Source organism: Pangasianodon hypophthalmus, chromosome 1, assembly GCF_027358585.1.
Source record: "Pangasianodon hypophthalmus isolate fPanHyp1 chromosome 1, fPanHyp1.pri, whole genome shotgun sequence".
Lineage (NCBI taxonomy): Eukaryota > Metazoa > Chordata > Actinopteri > Siluriformes > Pangasiidae > Pangasianodon > Pangasianodon hypophthalmus.
The window spans coordinates 24,618,792-24,637,192 of NC_069710.1; the positions used below are offsets into that span (position 1 = coordinate 24,618,792).

The following is an 18,401-nucleotide window of genomic DNA, read 5'->3' on the forward strand; positions in this document are numbered from 1 at the left end:
CCACAGTGTGTGGATCAGCTCTGACCGAAACTCCGCAAACGCGCTCCGCTACTGGATCTCTCTGTCACGTGATCTCCCTCTGACGTCACCCGCGCATTCAGGAGGGGAAAAAAAATTCCAGGTGAATATTCAGGAAGTTCCCTAAACTGGACGAGATTGCACACAGAGTCGCTGTGACAACATACAGTGTGATGGAGACAGCATACAGTGTGATGTGAATGGGATAGTGAGTGTGTGACTGAGTGTGTGATGTTAAAGGAGATCTAGACAGGTGTGTTGAACAGGAAGCTGACACACACTGCACCACATCTGTACTCATCTGTACTCTTGTGGTAGAAGCCACTATTTCACACCAGGTGTAGTCTTACACTCTCAGAAAAAAGGACAAGGTTTTACCCTTATCTTTTGTACATTTATTATGTATCATTAAGCTTGAAATTGTGCAAAAAAGCCTAGTGCACCTTTTAAAAAAGATTTAAGGTACATAATTGGACTGTGATCTTCTTTTAGAGTAAAGCTTTAAATGTACACTACATACACCTTTATAGGTAAAACATAAATACTAAAAGGTAGACATACTCTTCAGGTGACAAGGAAATGTATTGTTTTAATAACCTGTTTTTGTGATAGTGTAGGAGCTGTACAGGGAGTAGGAAGGTATTTAACCTGTCACAGAGCCATGACACAAACAAAATTAAAAAAGAAACGCAAAGTAAACTGGTTCTGGATTTCCAGGTTAGACTCGGCTTCCCAGAAACGTCATCACAGGTACATAGGTGTACGTAGCGTTTATTAAGTTCATGTGTCCTAAAAGAAGAACATAAACACTGATCTAATCTATGGACACAAAAACAGAGACATAAAGATTTGAATGTTAAAAGCCATTGAATAGTGAAATTTAAACAGCATTGAATTCATGGCACTGAAATGTGTTAGTTCAAAAACTACAAATCTGTACAGACAAACAAAAATTGTACAGATTTGTTGAAATAACCTCCTTGATATTCAAAGTGCTCATATTTCAGTGTTCAGAGATTCACATTTTTAAATTCATGTTTTCAAACAGTCAGGCATGTCCATTCAAATAGGGTTTGTTTTTTCAGTGTTCACAAATTCCAAATATTTTTCTAGAAATTCAACTAATCAAATTCAGTTTTCAAATTCACTTTGGAAAAAATACAACTTGGGCAACCCAGGAAAAGGGGGGAAAAAGGCAATCAAGCTTGGAGTGAAAGAATTTTACAAACTGAATTTCACTGAATGTCGTACCTGAGCACTGGAAGAAGCAACCTGAATATAGCTCTTTGAATATCAGAAAACTAAACTAAATTGATGTCTTCATCAAAAATTCAAAACCTTTTTTGTTGTTGCTTATATACTAATCAGGTTGGGGCAGAATGATACTGACTGTGCACTGGAAACGGAGGAAAAAGTGTGGATTACAGTATACAGTAACAACATAGAGAGCATGTGCTAATTTGAGAAGTTGGAAAGGTTGGTTTTTAGACTGCCTCAGTGTCATTACTCTAAATATAAAGTAGCGGCTATATTAAGCAGGTCATTGAAATTGCTCAGTATGTAGGTGTCAAAATGGAAATAATTGGGCCCTGTTTCCTGAGTGCAATTAATCTTTGTGTATTAGAGCTATTGTGTGCATAGAAGCAACACTGCCCCCCACCTGCTGCAGATACCTTTGCCATGTATGAGCCGACATGTCACTCAGAGCAAGTAATCATTCCAGCCTGCGTCTTGCCACCTCAAGTGCATATCCATTAGCAACATGTTTCTTCTTGTACAACACCCGTGAGCAAATTATTGAGCAAATAACTGGGAAGTGCGATGAAGCCTTGTGCATTCTAAGCAGGGCTGGTGCGCACGCTGTGTAAAGGGTTGAAAGAGAGCCACTGGTGCTGCTTAGGGTCTTTTATCTGCTGCTGTTAATCTGAATAAGTGGCCATGTTCTTTACAGATTTGCTCCTTCATAGTGGTGAGCTCACAGCATAGGAAGACTGTTCATAAGAGGTAATAAACTCCTGTGAAATGAGAGAAGCCCATTTATTTTCCATATCAAAATCTCACGTGTTGGCAATTTGCACAGTTGAGGATGAAACCTTATTTGAAGTCATCACCCTGTGTGTGTGTGTGTGTGTGCGTGTGTGTGTGTCCAAAATTGAATGCAGGTACCTGCAGTCGATTACTGTACCAACCAAGGGACTTCATTTCAATCATTTCTCTGTACGCCTGGCTCGTCTTCTGCGTATCATAGCTAATCCCTCGCTCTTCCTCACTGTTCACACAGGGATCAGGATATGTACACTGCCATGGCTCTCATTAGCTACTGCTTAATTCATTTTTCTCCTATCTGTCTTTTACTTTTCCTCTTCCCTTTCATCCCCTATTTTCTAGCACTTTCTCTTTCATCCTCTGGTCCTAGACTAAGTGGTAATTAGGAGGTATGAGTGCTTAGCAATGTGATAACTCTGTTAGTTTTAATTAAAGACCTTTACAGGGATGGAGGCATTTACCCAGGAACTAGAGACTTGTTCAGATATAGTGTAGACCCTTAAATTCTCACTCATATTTGCTTATCGCTGCCCCAGTACACACACACACACACACACACACACACGCACGCACACACACGGCAGTTGCGTAGTGCACAGTTTTCACCCTTATTTGTATTCTTTGTGTGGGCAGCGTGTGACTGAAGTTCAGCAGAAGAAGACAGAAAAGGAGCGAGAGTTAATAACAGTCGATATGTACTTCAGTTTGTGCACCACAAATATAATCTTAGCAAGAGAAAATATCTGCCATATTGGCAAATTTATTTAATGTTTCTGATTATGAGATTATTCTAAAACAAATGTCAGATTATTAAGTCTATTTCTAGACATTATTACAAAGTTCTGTCTGGAAATAATCCTAATAATCATACATTTGTTTTATAATAATCTCATAATGAAAATAATGAATAAATTTGCCATCTTTGAGGTATTTACACTTCGCTAAGATATTTTTTACAATGTGTGTGTGTGTTCTATCGCCTGCACAAAAGTGTGTGCAGTCCTGTTTATCAATTCCTAACAGTGTGTTTCCTGTGTGAGTGTTCGTGTTCGAGTATGCAATTTTCACATCCATGTTTTCCAGCTGTCAGACTTATCCTGCATACTGTCAGAGTTTGCCCTGCCTTGGCAATTTCAAATTTAGTAACACACACACATTGAAGTGTCAAACACTTCCTACATGATGTCCAGTAACTATTGTACATGGCTCTCTTTATTGTCTTAAACAGCACATAGATGAATATAGCAGTATGAGTTCTTATTCTCTTCTTTTTGCTCTTTCTTGCTTTTGTGAATGTTTCATCCTGCCATCTATAGCACAAAGAGGTAAGTTATTCTGTTGATTTTTTTTTTAAGAAAAACAATAATGTAAAATGCTAGTTTGTTAATAATATAATGTAGGTTCACAGTTTGAAAAAAAAAAGGTTAAATCTACAACAAATCTTTACAAATAAATGGTTCTTTGGGTTGTTCTTCAACAGGAACCATTAAAGGATCTATGTAGAACCCTACAACAGTGTTTCCTTATCAGAAAGGGTTCTAAGTAGGAATCTGAGAACCCATCACTGTCATAAGAACCCTTGAGGAACCTTTCATAGAGTGTATATCTTCTATATATATTAAGAAAAAGTGTATGATTTTATATGATTTTACATATACTGTAGATCAGCAACACTATAACACAGGCTTATAAGCATGATGCACAGTGGAAGTCTTACCAAGTGTTTGAAGTCCTCTTTATGACAACTTTGAACAGGTTATCATTTTATTAATATAAGTTAGTATTCATAAGTGATTAGGACATTCTTTAGGATTACTATAATTAAGACAAGACTTTAGACAAGCTCTACAACTGCTGTGACTAAAACCAATAAAATCTTACTCAAAAGCATGGAGGCAAAAATCTACTTGAGTTAAAGTACATTACTCAAACATATTCAAGTATATAAGAATAAAAGTAAATATCAGTCATAAGGAAAATATTTTTTAAATATATTTCAAACAAAGCTAGAATTTGGCATGCTGGTTAGATAATGAATGCTAAAGCACATTAGCAAAAAAAAAAAAAAAAACCTAACTACCTAATTTAACAAAAAAAAAAGGTCCAAAACATAAGTTATAGTAGTTTAACTAGCTAAACCTAATTAGCTAATTTAATATATGAACTATTAACTATTAACATACTTTATTTAGCTTTGATGGTGAATTTTAAAGGCTGATATTTCATGTTTATGTGGGGGCAAATGAGACATCTCATCCTGCATGAATCAGTAACACCAGCAAAAAAAAAAAAAAAAAAAAAAAAAATCAGATTTGTAATATACTATGAAGTAAGGAGTAAAAAGGATGTGGAAATTATTTAAGTAAAAGTACTGAAATAATCGGTGAAATAATTGGCCAAAATAATACTTAAGCACGATTACAGTTATTTGAACAATGCTTTTCTTCTCTCATTTCTTGTGAAATATGGCTCCCTTTACATCTGCAGGTGCTAATGCAGAAATTGTAATTATATTGCGTCCCCAGAGTTAATTCAGGTTAATTCATGGTGTATTGTAGCAGGGTTTTTACAGCACCATTTGGTGACAGCAGGGAAGGTAGCCAGCAAGGCAGGCACAAGAAGAAAAAAAAAACAACATAAAAACGATTAATGTTTCAAGGTCCCACATGTATTCTTCATTCTTGGCTGCTCAGGCAAACTGTCACACAAAGCTTTCACACAGAGACATTCTTCATTTCTTAATCTCCCAATTCCAAGAAACCCTTCTGGAAAACTCAGGCAGACCTCTACTGCGTCATCCGATAAAACACAGTAGCACAGAAAACCATATTTGGTAGTAAAGCATGTTAAAATGTATGATTGTTTTAGCCAGCGACTGGACTCTTTATTGATATTGTTGTGTTTCAAATCTAAATTTCTTGTCTCTTTTGTTAAGAAATATAGTGAAATGTTATTTATTTTACACCCATGGCAGCTAATCAAGAAATCCTGCTTATATAAGTACGTAAGCTTAAGAGTCACACTGTGTTGTGGAAGGGTTTCAGTCCTGATGTGACTGTTGTTAGAAACAGGCTGTCAGGAAGGCAGGCAATAAGATATTAAAGTCATTTTCAGGGAAAAAAAATAGGTGATGCTTGAGGGATCCACATGCCATCCATTTTTCATTCCAGTCTTCCTAGGCCAACTGCTGCCCGAAGTTCTCTCAACTGAAAAATAACTATGGCAGAAATACTCTTGCAAAACCCTCCATTATTTAAAATGATTTAAAAGTAACATCTAAAACATAATTTCAATTAAGAAAGTTAAAACTGTGTGGTTGGGGGCATGGTGGCTTAGTGGTTGGCACGTTTGCCTCGTGGGTTGGGGGTGCGACTCCTGCCTCCGCTCTGTGTGTGCAGAGTTTGCATGTTCTCCCTGTGCTTCGGGGGTTTCCTCCGGGTACTCCGGTTTCCTCCCCCAGCCCAAAGGGTGAATGGGTGTGTGAATGTGTGTGAGATTGTGCCCTGTGATGGGTTGGCATCCAGGGTGTCCCCTGCCTTTGTGCCCCGAGTTCCCTGTGATAGGCTCCAGGCTCCCCTTGTGACCCTGTGCAGGATACGCAGTATGGAAAATGGATGGATGGATGGATGGGAAAATGTGTGGGTTTTTTTTTTTCGAGTCCCTTGTTGATCCAGCAATGCTTTTGAAATGTTTTGTGAATATAAACTCTCTATTATTATTAACTTGCTTTACAAATGTGTGTGTTTTTTTTTTTAGTTAATGCCTGGAGCGATGTGATCATGGTGGAAGAAGGCGCAGCCGTCACCCTGCACTGCTCTGAGGAACCCCCTGTAACCCCCAGGCAGGTCAAATGGTTGATGATGCCAGGCAAGGGGAAACAGTGGACGATGCTGTTTTCAGTGAACATTAGCAGAGGAAAAGCGGATGGGAGGCAAATGCACCATCAGGCAGGCAGAATTCTGGAAATATCTGATAATGTTTTCTTGCGATTTACTGCCACAGTGGAAAGTGGAGGACTCTACTCTTGCCTGCTGGAGAAGGAGGACAGGAAGTTCAAAGAGAGGATTGTTCTTCTGGCTATTATTAAATGTTGAGTAGTCCCCTCTGTCTTTATCTCTGTTATGCACACAACACTCAATTTTTCTTCGTCTGTGTCTCCCGGTTGCTTGTTTTCCTAGTGGTTCTGTAAAAGCTGACAGTCTGAGTCCATTACCAAGATCTGTTTCCATTTATTAAAAACAAAGTACTATTTTGTCACGTTACATTAATTGGAGAAGATCACATCTACATCAGGAAAACAGTAGTAAATATAACACACAACACATGTTATTTACTTAATTAATAGGATTTACTTAAATAATATTAATTTACTTACCTGTAATGTCAGGAGTTTATCATTACAGACAATTAACACTTTGTCTTAGAAGCACACAAGTGTAAATATTTGACTTCAAAACATGGCATCATGAGACTTTAAAAAATGTTATGTGAACATAATATTCACATTTTGTTCCTTATCACACAGATGTTTCATTCTTGAATAATAAGTTGAGAATAAATGCATTACTTTCTGATCTTTTATTTAAAAACAGGAAACAATAGTGAACTCTGACATAATGTGTCTACATTACATAGTGTGGAGTCTGTGGTACTGACTACTACAATTTAATGTTAAAAATATTTAGATTGAAAGATCATCTACAATATCTGTGTGTGTGTGTGTGTGTGTGTGTGTGTGTGCGTGTCAGTGACCTTAGCTCCGGCTCCTGTCATTCCCTTGGACAGTACTGCGAGGCTGAAAGCTGAAGTCTCTCCCCCCTTTGCCGTAGCGGGTGGGACGTGGCTCTCACACACCGGTTCCCCGTTACTCACTGACGTGTCCTTGGCAGGCACCCTGCTCACCAAACTGCCCCGTGTCACCCCAAGAGACAGCGGCACCTACACCTGCAACATTAGTGTGGACGGCCAAAGCAGGAAACCTGTACACAGCTACACACTCACTGTGACGGTGTATGGTGAGAAATCTCATTCACCTGAACACACTACTCAGTTTAGATCATGTACAGTATCTGCTCTCATACACGTACAGCCATACAAAATTTATTTATTATATACATGTAGCTATACATGCATTGGCCACTTTATTAGGAACACTGGTACCCCTGCTGATTCGTGCAATTACCTAATCAGCCAATCATGTGGCAGCAGCTCAATGTATACAATAATGCAGATACAGGTCAAGAGCTTCAGGTAAGTTTCACCTCAGTGACTTTGACTGTGGTATGCTTGTTGGTTTGAGTATTTCAGAAATTTCTGATTGCTGAGATTTTCACACACAAAACGACACATCATGTTTTTCCAAGATTCATCTATCCAGTGATCCTGTGCTCACTGTAGCCTCAGATTCCTGTTCTTGGCTGAGAAGACTGGAACCTGATGTGGTCTTCTGCGGTTGTAGCTCATCCGCCTCAGGGTTCGACATATTGTGCTTTGTGCGAAGCTTTTCTGCTCACCACAGTTGTAAAGAATGGTTATTTGAGTTACCATGGCCTTCCTGTCAGCTTGAACCAGCCTGACCATTTTCCTCTGACCTCTCTCATCAACAAAGTATTTCCACCCAAAGAACTGCTGCTCCCGGGAAGTTTTATGTTTTTCGTACCATCCTGTGTAGAGACTCTCATGAAAATCCCAGGAGATCAGCAGTTTCTGAAACACTCAAACCAGCCCATCTGGCACCAACAACCATGCCACTGAGATCATATTTTACTGATGTTTGATGTGAACATTAACTGATGCTCTTGACCTATATCTGCATGATAATTTGCACTGCTGCCACATGATTGGCTGATTGGATAAGTGCATGAATGAACAGGTGCACAGCAGATCCTAATAAACTGGTGAGTGTAAAAGTTTATGAGTGCATTAAGTTGCAAAAGCCACTAGATGAGTAAAGCCATTTCCCCAGCCTTGCCTTGCCTCTGAGAAAAGGTGGTGACGCTATTGTGGCTGGGTGGAGAATATTCAGAAGACCAGGCACAAGTGTAATGAACATGAGCTTTGGGGTTTTCCATTTAGACTGATCTTCAGTGTGAAAAAACTTTTAACTTGAAGTCACTTGTGTAAATATCAGGAGCCTATAAAATGTCTCCAGCTCACAAGTGATAAAGGATTCGATAGAAATGTTAAAATCTGAGCGGAAACAAGAGATTACGGAAAGGCCACCAAAATCAGACTTTGGAAAAACTGAGACAAGTACATAAAGCTTTGTGTTACAACACTAGGTTTAGTGCTCTTCCAGTTTTAATAAAAATGTAAATGGCTCATAATGATTTGAACATTCAGGTTACAAGGCTTGTTCGAGTCTGATCGGGGATCTCCAGTGTGTAAAAGTCAGTGAACTCTTGCTCAAATATCAGAATGAAATGCATACTGAGTTTAAGGCTCACAAGTGAGTTTAGGATATTGAATGATACTCTCTTCTAATGGAAACTACTAATGGTATTACCACTAAACATGACCAAACATACAAATACAAACCTTACCTGATTACTGGCGGGCAACAATGGTGGAAGATAACATTTCCTCAAAGTGCACAGCTCAGTAAAGAACACTTGTTCCCATGTATGATGTAGAAACAGAATATTTTACTATGAAACCAAACTTTTTATTGTAAGGCTTTCGACAGATCATTATTATGTAATGTTTGCTGAAAAATCGTATGGATGAGTTCCCTGCTAGAATTTCTCAATTGAATGACTGGTTACGGCAATTCAATATGCTGTGTAAACCAAATAAATAACAAATCATAAAGTCTTATCAAATCTGATACGAGTTAATCAGGTAACTACAGTATACGTATTTGCAAGTTCAGTCCCGCAAATGCCATTTGCTGCTCCTTGTACAACAATGCTATTGAATTTTTCAGTTCTGATTGGTCAGCACCTTCTGTGCTGGCTACAAGGACAATCACAGGTTTATATTCATGCGCTCATTCGAATACATTGTCGTTTCCATAGTAACAGCTCATTCAAAGGAACTTGTATGGTGGACGCTCTAAATAAATGTGAAAAAAAAACGTTATTGTTATAACGGTAAAGTTTTCTGTGAGGAGATTTGTTTAGCATTTTTGGAAGAAGTTTCCAGTGAAAGTATTTATAAAGCTGTAACTTTATATTTTCTGAGTTTGAGCTTTGCGGTGTCTTGGTAACTTGACAGGCTGTCTTTTGTTTTGACTAATTAACTTCAAGAAACAGAAAAAAAGAGACTGGTAAGGTTTATAAATGTTTATAGCTGCAGAACAGAAGTGATAACAGGAACATGTTTTGAATGTGACTATTAATGGATGTGTATGACGTGTTCTTTAATAGAATTATGCATATTTTGCAAATTGCTGTGGCGTAACAGGAATAAAACACTTTGAGACGTGCTGTTATAGGAAAATCTTTGGTGAGGTAACAGCATCACACCACCCTATCATTGATTATTTTCCAATAACAGCCCTGCTTGACATATTTTATTCCTTATTTAAAGGATTGTGGCAGCCAGTAGTACTTTTTTACTGTAAGAATGCACGGCACTAAGTGGTAAATTGTAAGGAATTTTATAAAAACTTACATTAAGGGCTACAGCTACACTAGAGGCAGTGTGATAAATAAAACCACTAAATATTGAGACTCTCAGTAAACATACACTCTTTCTCTTTCTTTCCTATCACAGAGAAACAAGTGGCATGGTTCCCAAATATTACATATGGTAAGACTTGCTGCCTCCATTGTTTCAGCCATGCTCGACACTGATCAGCTCCCGGTCTTACACACACTGCCATCTCATCAGTCTCACACCATCTGGTTCTGCCTGAAACCACTTTTGCTAATCCAAACATTCTACATCATCAAGCAAATATGCTACGTGCTTCAGCACACTCCCTCACTGGCTTAAATCCCAACTTACAGGACATACAGTGTACTATGTTAGGGACAGAAAGCACTACTTCATATCTTACTTTTTGCATTTATGTAGAGAGTATGCAGTAAACCAAACACACACACACACACACACACACACACACACACACACGCACGCACACGTGCGCACACAAGCACGTCAGAGGGCACAATGCACTAGAGTCTATGTTCAATTTGAGTCATGTGTTTCTGAGGAAACTTTACATTGAACAATAATATCCTCATTCTCGTGCCTCTTCTTCTCTTCCTGTCTCACTGCTCTCCCTGCTCTCACACTCACAATACTCCTTTCACATGCCTGTCTGTACAACAATGCCTCTAAAATGACTAGCTGCTCTGTGGATTATTGTGAATCAAACCAAATGATATTGTTGCCATCACTATTAATTCCCACTATTTCCCTCCACGATTGCTGATTCTTTTTCCTCTCTGTTTCGTTTCTGTATTTAACAAGCCAGTACTGACTTGCACTTGCTATTTCTTTAGAGGAAATCCCCAGTGGGGCTGTACCAGTATTTTATCGGCTCATATGAGTTACTATAGATGAGCAGTTGGAGGGCAGAAAGTCAGAGAGCTGTAGATTTTAGCGGCAGAATGTGCTCAGAAGCCTTAGAGATTTGATGCAATTTCCTTGTCAAAACAGCAGATAATGAACAGACAAAACAGTTGATAAGTGTAAGCAGGAGCAGCCTAATACTTGATATGTAAAAAATAATTAGATTTTCCATGCTTTGCCACATAAGATCAGATTGTGTTTTATTAGGTGGACAGCTAATCCATCTGTACATGACAGCTGATGTCACTAGTCACTAACAAGGACAAGTGTTTTGTGTAGGACAAGTGTTGACCAAGCTAATGTTAATGTTATTTTAATCATTTAAACTCCCTTGACATGCCGACAGGTCTAGATGTACATTCTACACTCTGTAATTACAGAATAACTTGCTGCATCATTTGTGGCAGCCTGGAAAAACACTACACATTTGACATTTTCTACTAGTAGTTCTGAAACCTGCCTCCACTATGTTTGTCTTTTGCTCATATCTCAACTACTCGGAAAGCTATAGCATTTTAAATCTGTTATCTCCAAAAGTGAAAATGATTTTTTTTTTAAAAAAAGCATTGAAAGATTCCCCTGCCTATCTCCCCACCTACTATGACTTTCTTTTATATTAATGCTTTCTAAGGTCATTTATTTTCCACTGTCATCTATACAGAGTGTGTAAGTGCTCTTTTGTGTTTTGATTATGCTGGGACAGCACAGGAACATCACAGACATATTGACAGTCAGTATCTGATTACATTGAACTGATTAGGATCATGTCCATTTTGCTACACCATGTGTCCAACAATGATCAAATTGTGACATTCATTGTGTGAGAAAATCACACTTTTGGACATCTTTAGGCAGTTTGACTGCATTTTCCTCTTTTTTTTTTTTTTATCTGGCAGGCAGATAGCCAAGGAAGGCCAAGAATAAAGTGGAGATGTCAAAGTACACTATTGGCAGGGAAAAAAAACATTTTGGTCAAAACCACTGAGTTCCAGTGGGTTTTCCAGGACCACAAGTTGTAATGTCCAGAAGACTGGAAATTATTTGGGCCTAGGTGATGAGCTGATCTAATTAAGAGCTAATGTTCAGGGGAAAACAGAATGACTTTATTTGTTCACTGTACATTCCAACTGAGAAATCTGCCCTAAAAGTGTCAAGTACATGATGCATGGTTCTGATGTGAAAGGGGAAGTCAAATAAGTTTTTCTTCCTATATTTCTATTCTCTCTACTCTGTTCTACTTTCTGTGCCTCGTCTCTCTGTATCTTTAACCAACAGGACCATTGTGCAGTCTGGCAGCTCTGTCTCGGTCAGCTGTCACGCTCCCCTGCACCGACATCAATGGCGACTACGTCCTGCTCTACTGGTGGCGCCCAGATTCACGACTCGCCCAACCAGAGCTGATCTTCCAGTTTGACCGCTGGAGGGATTCCAGGAAGCAGTCTAATGTCCGCCTCCAGTTGCACAACCACTCATCTGTGCCTGCTGGAAACTTTTCCTTCCTCCTGAGGCCGGAGTTGAAAGATGCAGGCCGCTATCAGTGTGAGGTCTTCAGGGATGACCAAGTTTTTGCCCAGGTCACAGCACTGACTGTTTTAAATGGTAACAAGATACACTGTACATTAAAAAAATACATGTATGACAGTATAAGTTGAGTCAAAATGAAGACATACTTGAACACTTAAATGTTGTAGAAATATGAAAAGAAAAAAAAAAAAACACAACAATTATATCAGTCTTAGTGACAATCATATGGACAAGTGTGTGTAGTACTCCTGAGTCTTAGCGCTTCCTTTAACACTGGCTCTCTGTTTAGACTATATACACACTCCGTACAGACACACGCACATGCAAATACTGGCCTTGGGGTTTTTTTCACAATTACACAGTCCCTGAAATCAATCATCAGCGACTAGCATACACCAGCCTATCACTCTTTGTGCATTCATTTTCATGCCCTCCATCTCTCTCTCTTGCTCTCTTTCTTGTTCCTCTCCTGCTTTTCATTCACCATCATGTCTTTGCCTTTCAAGGACCCCCTCTCTGTTTCTCACACGCTAATATAATGGCTTTTAGTAGGCCTCATTAAAGATCTCATTATGTGTAATTACACCTGCTGCCAGTCGCCGCTGACGGCGCTGGCGGCTCTGCCATTACCGTGGAAACTGGTGGGCTCAATTAGGCCAGGATTGATTCTGATTTGAGTGGAAGAAGACACAGTGCATCAGTCATGGTCAGCTCCGGTCGGTCTGCTATCCACCTAGCTAATGAATACACAACAACATAACCCTTCTTTTTCTGTCATTTTTCCTCTATACATTTGAAGAACTGGTCTCTCACTCTCTCTCTCTCTCTCTCTCTCTGTGTGTGTGTGTGTGTCCAGGCTATACAAGCTTCTCGGGCTCTATGGAGCTGATCTGTGCATATGCTGAGCGTTCTCAGGTAGCTTCTGTAAAATGGTCGCACATCCAGAGGCCTGAACGCAGGTTGCCTTCAAGTTCAGTTCTGGGTCAGACGATCATCTCAATAGGGTTCCCAATAACCCCAGATACAGCCGGCCAGTACGCCTGCACTCTTAAACTAAAAAACGGCCAAACAGTCAGATATCTGTACACAGCCATGATGACTCCTACAGGTAAGAGGACACATCTCACAATCCTCTTATGAATTTTTAGAAGGTTTAAATAAATATGTAAACAATCCCAATGTTTCTTGCTCTTTTCTGTGTAAACGTTTTGATCAAAATCATTGTGTGGATAGAAATCCATGCTCTGAAAAACAGAGCTCAGAAAACTTTAACACTTGGAAGCCAGAGACAGCAGGACCAACATGCAAAATCTCTTTATTTAGGCTTTACCAGTAATCCTGTTTAGAATCCAAAGCAAGGGTCAAAGCATTGCCAGACATGGTCACCACAGGCACATCCATAATCATATCCACAAATAGGCAGGCTGAGGTCAAAAGCAAGAATCAGAAAGTATGCTGGAACAGGGGAATACTGGAACAAGGAAACACAGTCGCCAGGGGAATCTGAACAAGAAACTTTTTATTACTGCTGGTAAACGTGTCGAGGAGATAGCTTGAGAGAAAGAAAGTGAAAGATAATGAGTTATATATATGTGTGTGTGTGTGTGTGTGTGTGTGTGTGTGTGTGTCTGAGTTGCACATCATTATTCTTGCAGTGCAGCAGATCAGGGAGTGGAATTCCACGGGTCACTAAAAAGGTCAAATTCCAAAGTCCTTACATTCACTTACTCAGCGGACTGCCACATTAATTACAGCCAATCTATGACTATTAAAATTTTATTAAAGCCTATAATCACACTAAACCCACTATGATATAAAACAGATTCCATAACCCAAGTCATCTTTTGATAAAGAGCTGTGCTCTGGAGGGCTGTAAGGCTTCACTGATTTGAATTGCTACACACTGGTCACAACATTCACAATACCTGCTGCACATTTCAAACAGTTGATATTGGGGAAGAGGCTGGGGGGTGATTTAAAAGCAAATATAACTGAAGGATGAGTGCATTTTTATTACTAATTTACAATCACATAGAAGCCTATAGAAGACCTTTCTTTTTTCACTCTCTATTGTACATGTTTCTATGAGTCCCAGTGAAAGAGACGCTATGCCTATCATAACCTGTCACTCCTCAAATTAAGGTACAATCCATAATGGGGTGTGCAGTTATAGGAAAATAGTCAACAACAAGGTGGTTCGATGCACCCAACAGCATGTCCCAAAGTGTTTTATTCATCTTATACCACAGCAACTTGTCATTTTTTATACATACTTTTGTTTTTTACATATTCTTTTACATACCTTGTATTCATTTATAGTTATGTTCATGTTGTAGACTGTCTACAAAACAAGTTAGTTCCTGTTATCACAGCTATAAACAGTTGCTCCTCAGCCACCTGTGACAATCGTCATGTTACAGAGAAACCACAAAGCCATCCATCCTAAAGACCTTTACATGTCAAGAAACTAAAAGCTACAGCTTTACTTCTGACTGTTACAAAGCACTGATACTGGAGGCTCCTCCAAAAATGCTAAATAAACATCTTCTCACCATCTTAACGATTACGCATATTTGTCAATTTGATTACGTGCAGTGTCCGCCATACAAATCCCTGTCCAAGTTGTTACTATAGAAACAATAACCTATTTGGAAGAGTGCATTAATATAAACCTTGCAGCCGGAACTAGTGTCAGTGCTGCTGTTATAGAAAATTCAATGACCAATCAGATTAAAGAATTCAACAGCACTATGGTGTAAAGTGTCATATTGCTAAAAGTGGTTGGCTAAGATTACATTTTGATTTGACCTTTTTCTCCAGCTGCTATGGAGAAGTGTCCTTGGTTGTTACAGAAACACAATATACATCCAGTGTGTATATGTACCTCTCTTTGCATGTCAGCTCACTGCATGTAAATCCAGCTCGGGCCTATTTCCTCATCATGGTGTGGGGAATTTGAATACACTCAGCACAAGCATTACGTAATGCCATTCATCTTGTTCCTCCCTCCTCCTTCCTTCCCTCTCAGAACTCCTCTGAACTGTGATGAATTTTTAGGATTTTCCACTCATGATATAACTTCTTTTTTGTTGTTTTTTTAATTGTAGAAGGTTTATGTGTATAACTGCACTGCACAGATTCTGACTTGGCACAATCTATTTCCAATAACAGTGAGCCACTGTGCTCTATTGTAATGGAAATGGATGGAGTCAAGGCTCTGTTTCTCCCTCTTTGTGTCTGTTACAGAGCCACCTTACTGTGCGAGTGAGCTGCCTGATGAATTAACCACCAACTCTGCTGTCTCTCTGCTGCAGCCTACTGGTGAGAACTACACACCAGCACACCTACTGACATCCGCTATAATTTCCATCATCTGTCTCTTTCTCTATCTGTCTGTCTATTCTTCCAGACGGTAACAGTACACCAGCGCCATCCATTCTTCTCCCATCTCTCTCTCTTCTCCTCTTTTTGGTACCCGTGGTTGCTGTTGCTGCCGGAGTGTTGCTATGGAGACGAGGACCTTGCACCTTCCCTCAGAGTGAGTTCTGCCATTTGTCTTTCTTTTTTTTTTTTGCTTTATTCTGCATACTCTCAGCTCACCCTGACTGGTCGGGATGGACAGAGATTGGAAAAGGTCAGTAGTGTTTGAATGTGTGTGTGTGTGTGTGTGTGTGTGTGTGCAGATGTGGAGCGTACTCTGTCTCACTACTCTGGAGAAGTAGAGAACATCTATGAAAATCCTGAAGACCTGAGACAGGTGATTTCTGGTATCTACTGTCACCTTTGCACAAACACACTCATTCTCATCAATCTCATATTCCCTGTTTCTGTTTTCTCCCCCAGTCACCTCCACAAAATGCAGTGTATATGGTGAGTTGTCACTGTGTGTGCCTCTGAAAGACCAAGACTGTACGATTTACAATCTGTTAAATAGGTTTATGTTAGTGTGAGTGTGTGTGTCAGAGGGTTAGTGCCTGCTCTCTGTTTACTGCCAGTTGTATATGAGCAATATTGGCAGATGAACTAGGTCAAACCTCTGTCAAACCATAAACCTGAATCTGCTCCTCTCTCTCATGCTTCGTTTATAACCATCCCCTCCCCTTCATTTTCCTCTCCTCCACCTCTGCAGGATCTGAAGCTCACAGGCGAGACGGATGTTTATAGGGAATTAGACAGGTGAGAGAAGATTGACTGCAAGTCACACAAGGAACATGACCTAGTGCTGTCACTGTCCCTATTCCTGCACCTTTCAGTCTATCATTCGGTATACATTAACATTAATGTTAATGACTGTCTATCATATCTGCTTCTCTCACTGTGTGTGTGTGTGTGTGTGTGTGTGTGTGTGTGTGTGTGCTGTTTCGTTTCAGATATGACCAGTGTTGTGATTAAATTTGCACAGTTGGATGAATACAAGGTGCCAATGAAAATGTATTTTTGTGCTGTCACGTAACCTTTTATCACTGAAGACATGTACATAACGTTGCTAATGGTGATAACTGCAAACACTGATAAATCATAATAAATCATCATTATGGGTTTTGAATTTGTAACCAGCTTTCTGTCTTTCCCAAGTAATTATAATAAGACCACAAGTGTACATTTCCCCCTTTTTGTAGTCAGGCTACTATCACTGTATAATCTAGGTGATGAATTATAACAGGTGTATTTGCTGCCACTAACCAAACAAAGAGAAGCACAAAATACTATCTGGACCAAAAAAGTAATATGAATACATTTTTAACCCAAACCCCGAGATATTAAAGTTACATTTTTTAAACCAAACCCCGAGATATTAAAGTTATTTTCAAGATAAACATACTTACGGGAGAGCACTGTGATGGTGGTGGTAGCATGTCACAGCACCAGGGTCTTGAGTTCGATCCTGAGCTCAGGTTACTGTCTGTGTGGAGTTTCACATGTTCTCCCCGTGTCCTCGTGGTTTGTCCACCAGGTTTTCCGGTTTCCACCCACTGCCCGAGAACAGGAAGGTAGGCGGATTGGCTACGCTAAATTCCTCCCTAGGTGTAAATGACTGTGTGAATGTGTGTGCGCATGGTGCTCTGTGACCATGCCCAGGATAAGAAGGTTACTGAAGATGAATGAATGAACATAACAAGACTATTTACCTGCCCGGAATCACCCGCTGTGACGATTGTTTATGCAAATTTACAGTATATGCAAAACTTTGTATACCCTTAGGACACAATGAAGAATGAAATTTAATTCATATCAACAAGACATTTGGTGTGATGGGCTTTACAGATATCCCTTCATTGTCACAAGTAACAAACATGGTAAAATGGTGTATGTTATGATATTTAATATTAATAAAATATATATGTTCAATAGATCGTACTTCACTTTCTGTTATAAATATTCTCTAATGACTTCTATGCCTCCAACCTCTTTCACATCCTTTTCATATCCTCATATCCACCTTTTGAATCCTCTCAGTTATTCCATGACATTCCCTGCAGCACCCTGTTATGCATTCCCTACTTTGTATTAGTAGTCACTTTAATGATTTGATTCTTTTAAAATGCAAGTAATTTCAGTTTTTGTTTGTTTGATTAATCCAAAATACTTCATTAAATCCTAAAAAATAGCCAAATGCTTTGCTTTCATACTGTAATTTTGTCTCTATAATTTTTTATATAGCAGCTCCTTTTATGGCTAAGGAATAAATTCCATTTGTATGATAGCAGCCTATTAGAAATACCTGCGCGCTAAAAAGTGTATAACCTATAACAGCATTTTTGTTATTGGTTGCTCTACAAGTCAAACGTGACAGAATAATAAAACAAGAAGAACTCGGAATCAATGGTGTCAACAGGGATGCCTCCTCCACCAAGTCTAGTTCTTATTATTAATTTGTATGCCTTGCCTCAAATACCCTTGAAATATACTTCAAACAGAAAGGAAGGTATTTGAAGAAAATTTCAGACATTTGACCTTGCTATGACCTTGAACTTGTTTGGATCACTGCTAAAATCTAAGCAGTTCATCTGCTGGTTATTATGATAATTCCATAAAAAAATTTCCTACAAACATTCAACTACTCGCTCTTGAGATATCTATTGCTATTGAGAATGCCAGATGGAGGGACAGATGCACGGATGGACGGCCAACCTGAAAACATAAAAAGAAACAATAAGTAAAGAATAAAACACTTTAAAAAATTGAGACATGCTATTATAGGAAAATAATAAACAACTGGGTGGTATGAGGTTGTTACCTCCCAAAAGTTATTTTCATATAACAGTACATTCCAAAGTGTTTCATTCCTCTTA

The 18,401-nt window shown here is 39.1% G+C and overlaps 1 protein-coding gene across 3 annotated transcripts; it reads left to right on the forward strand.

Annotated features, from left to right (window-relative positions):
- Nucleotides 1–7: 7 nt before the first annotated feature.
- g6fl (g6f-like) lies at nt 8–17,459 on the forward strand. 3 transcript variants are annotated; one of them, XM_034307128.2, is made up of 12 exons: nt 8–121; nt 5,821–6,153; nt 6,813–7,079; nt 9,781–9,816; nt 11,860–12,183; nt 12,965–13,216; nt 15,355–15,429; nt 15,518–15,646; nt 15,792–15,865; nt 15,952–15,978; nt 16,238–16,284; nt 16,479–17,459. In XM_034307128.2, the coding sequence occupies exons 2-12, from the start codon at nt 5,844–5,846 to the stop codon at nt 16,498–16,500; spliced, it is 1,563 nt and encodes a 520-aa protein (XP_034163019.2). In that variant the 5' UTR covers nt 8–121; nt 5,821–5,843; the 3' UTR covers nt 16,501–17,459. The 3 variants fall into 3 exon arrangements, with proteins under 3 accessions (XP_034163019.2, XP_034163015.2, XP_026796037.3); XM_034307124.2 differs by lacking the exon at nt 8–121 and adding an exon at nt 170–271; XM_026940236.3 differs by lacking the exon at nt 8–121 and adding an exon at nt 3,219–3,389.
- Nucleotides 17,460–18,401: the final 942 nt, after the last annotated feature.

Coding starts and splice junctions, on each gene's coding strand:
- g6fl (XM_026940236.3), top strand. CDS start 3,314: ATGAGTTCTTATTCTCTTCTTTTTGCTCTTTCTTGCTTTTGTGAATGT. Junction 3,390..5,820: donor GCCATCTATAGCACAAAGAG/GTAAGTTATTCT, acceptor TTTTTTTTTTAG/TTAATGCCTGGAGCGATGTG. Junction 12,184..12,964: donor AGCACTGACTGTTTTAAATG/GTAACAAGATAC, acceptor GTGTGTGTCCAG/GCTATACAAGCTTCTCGGGC.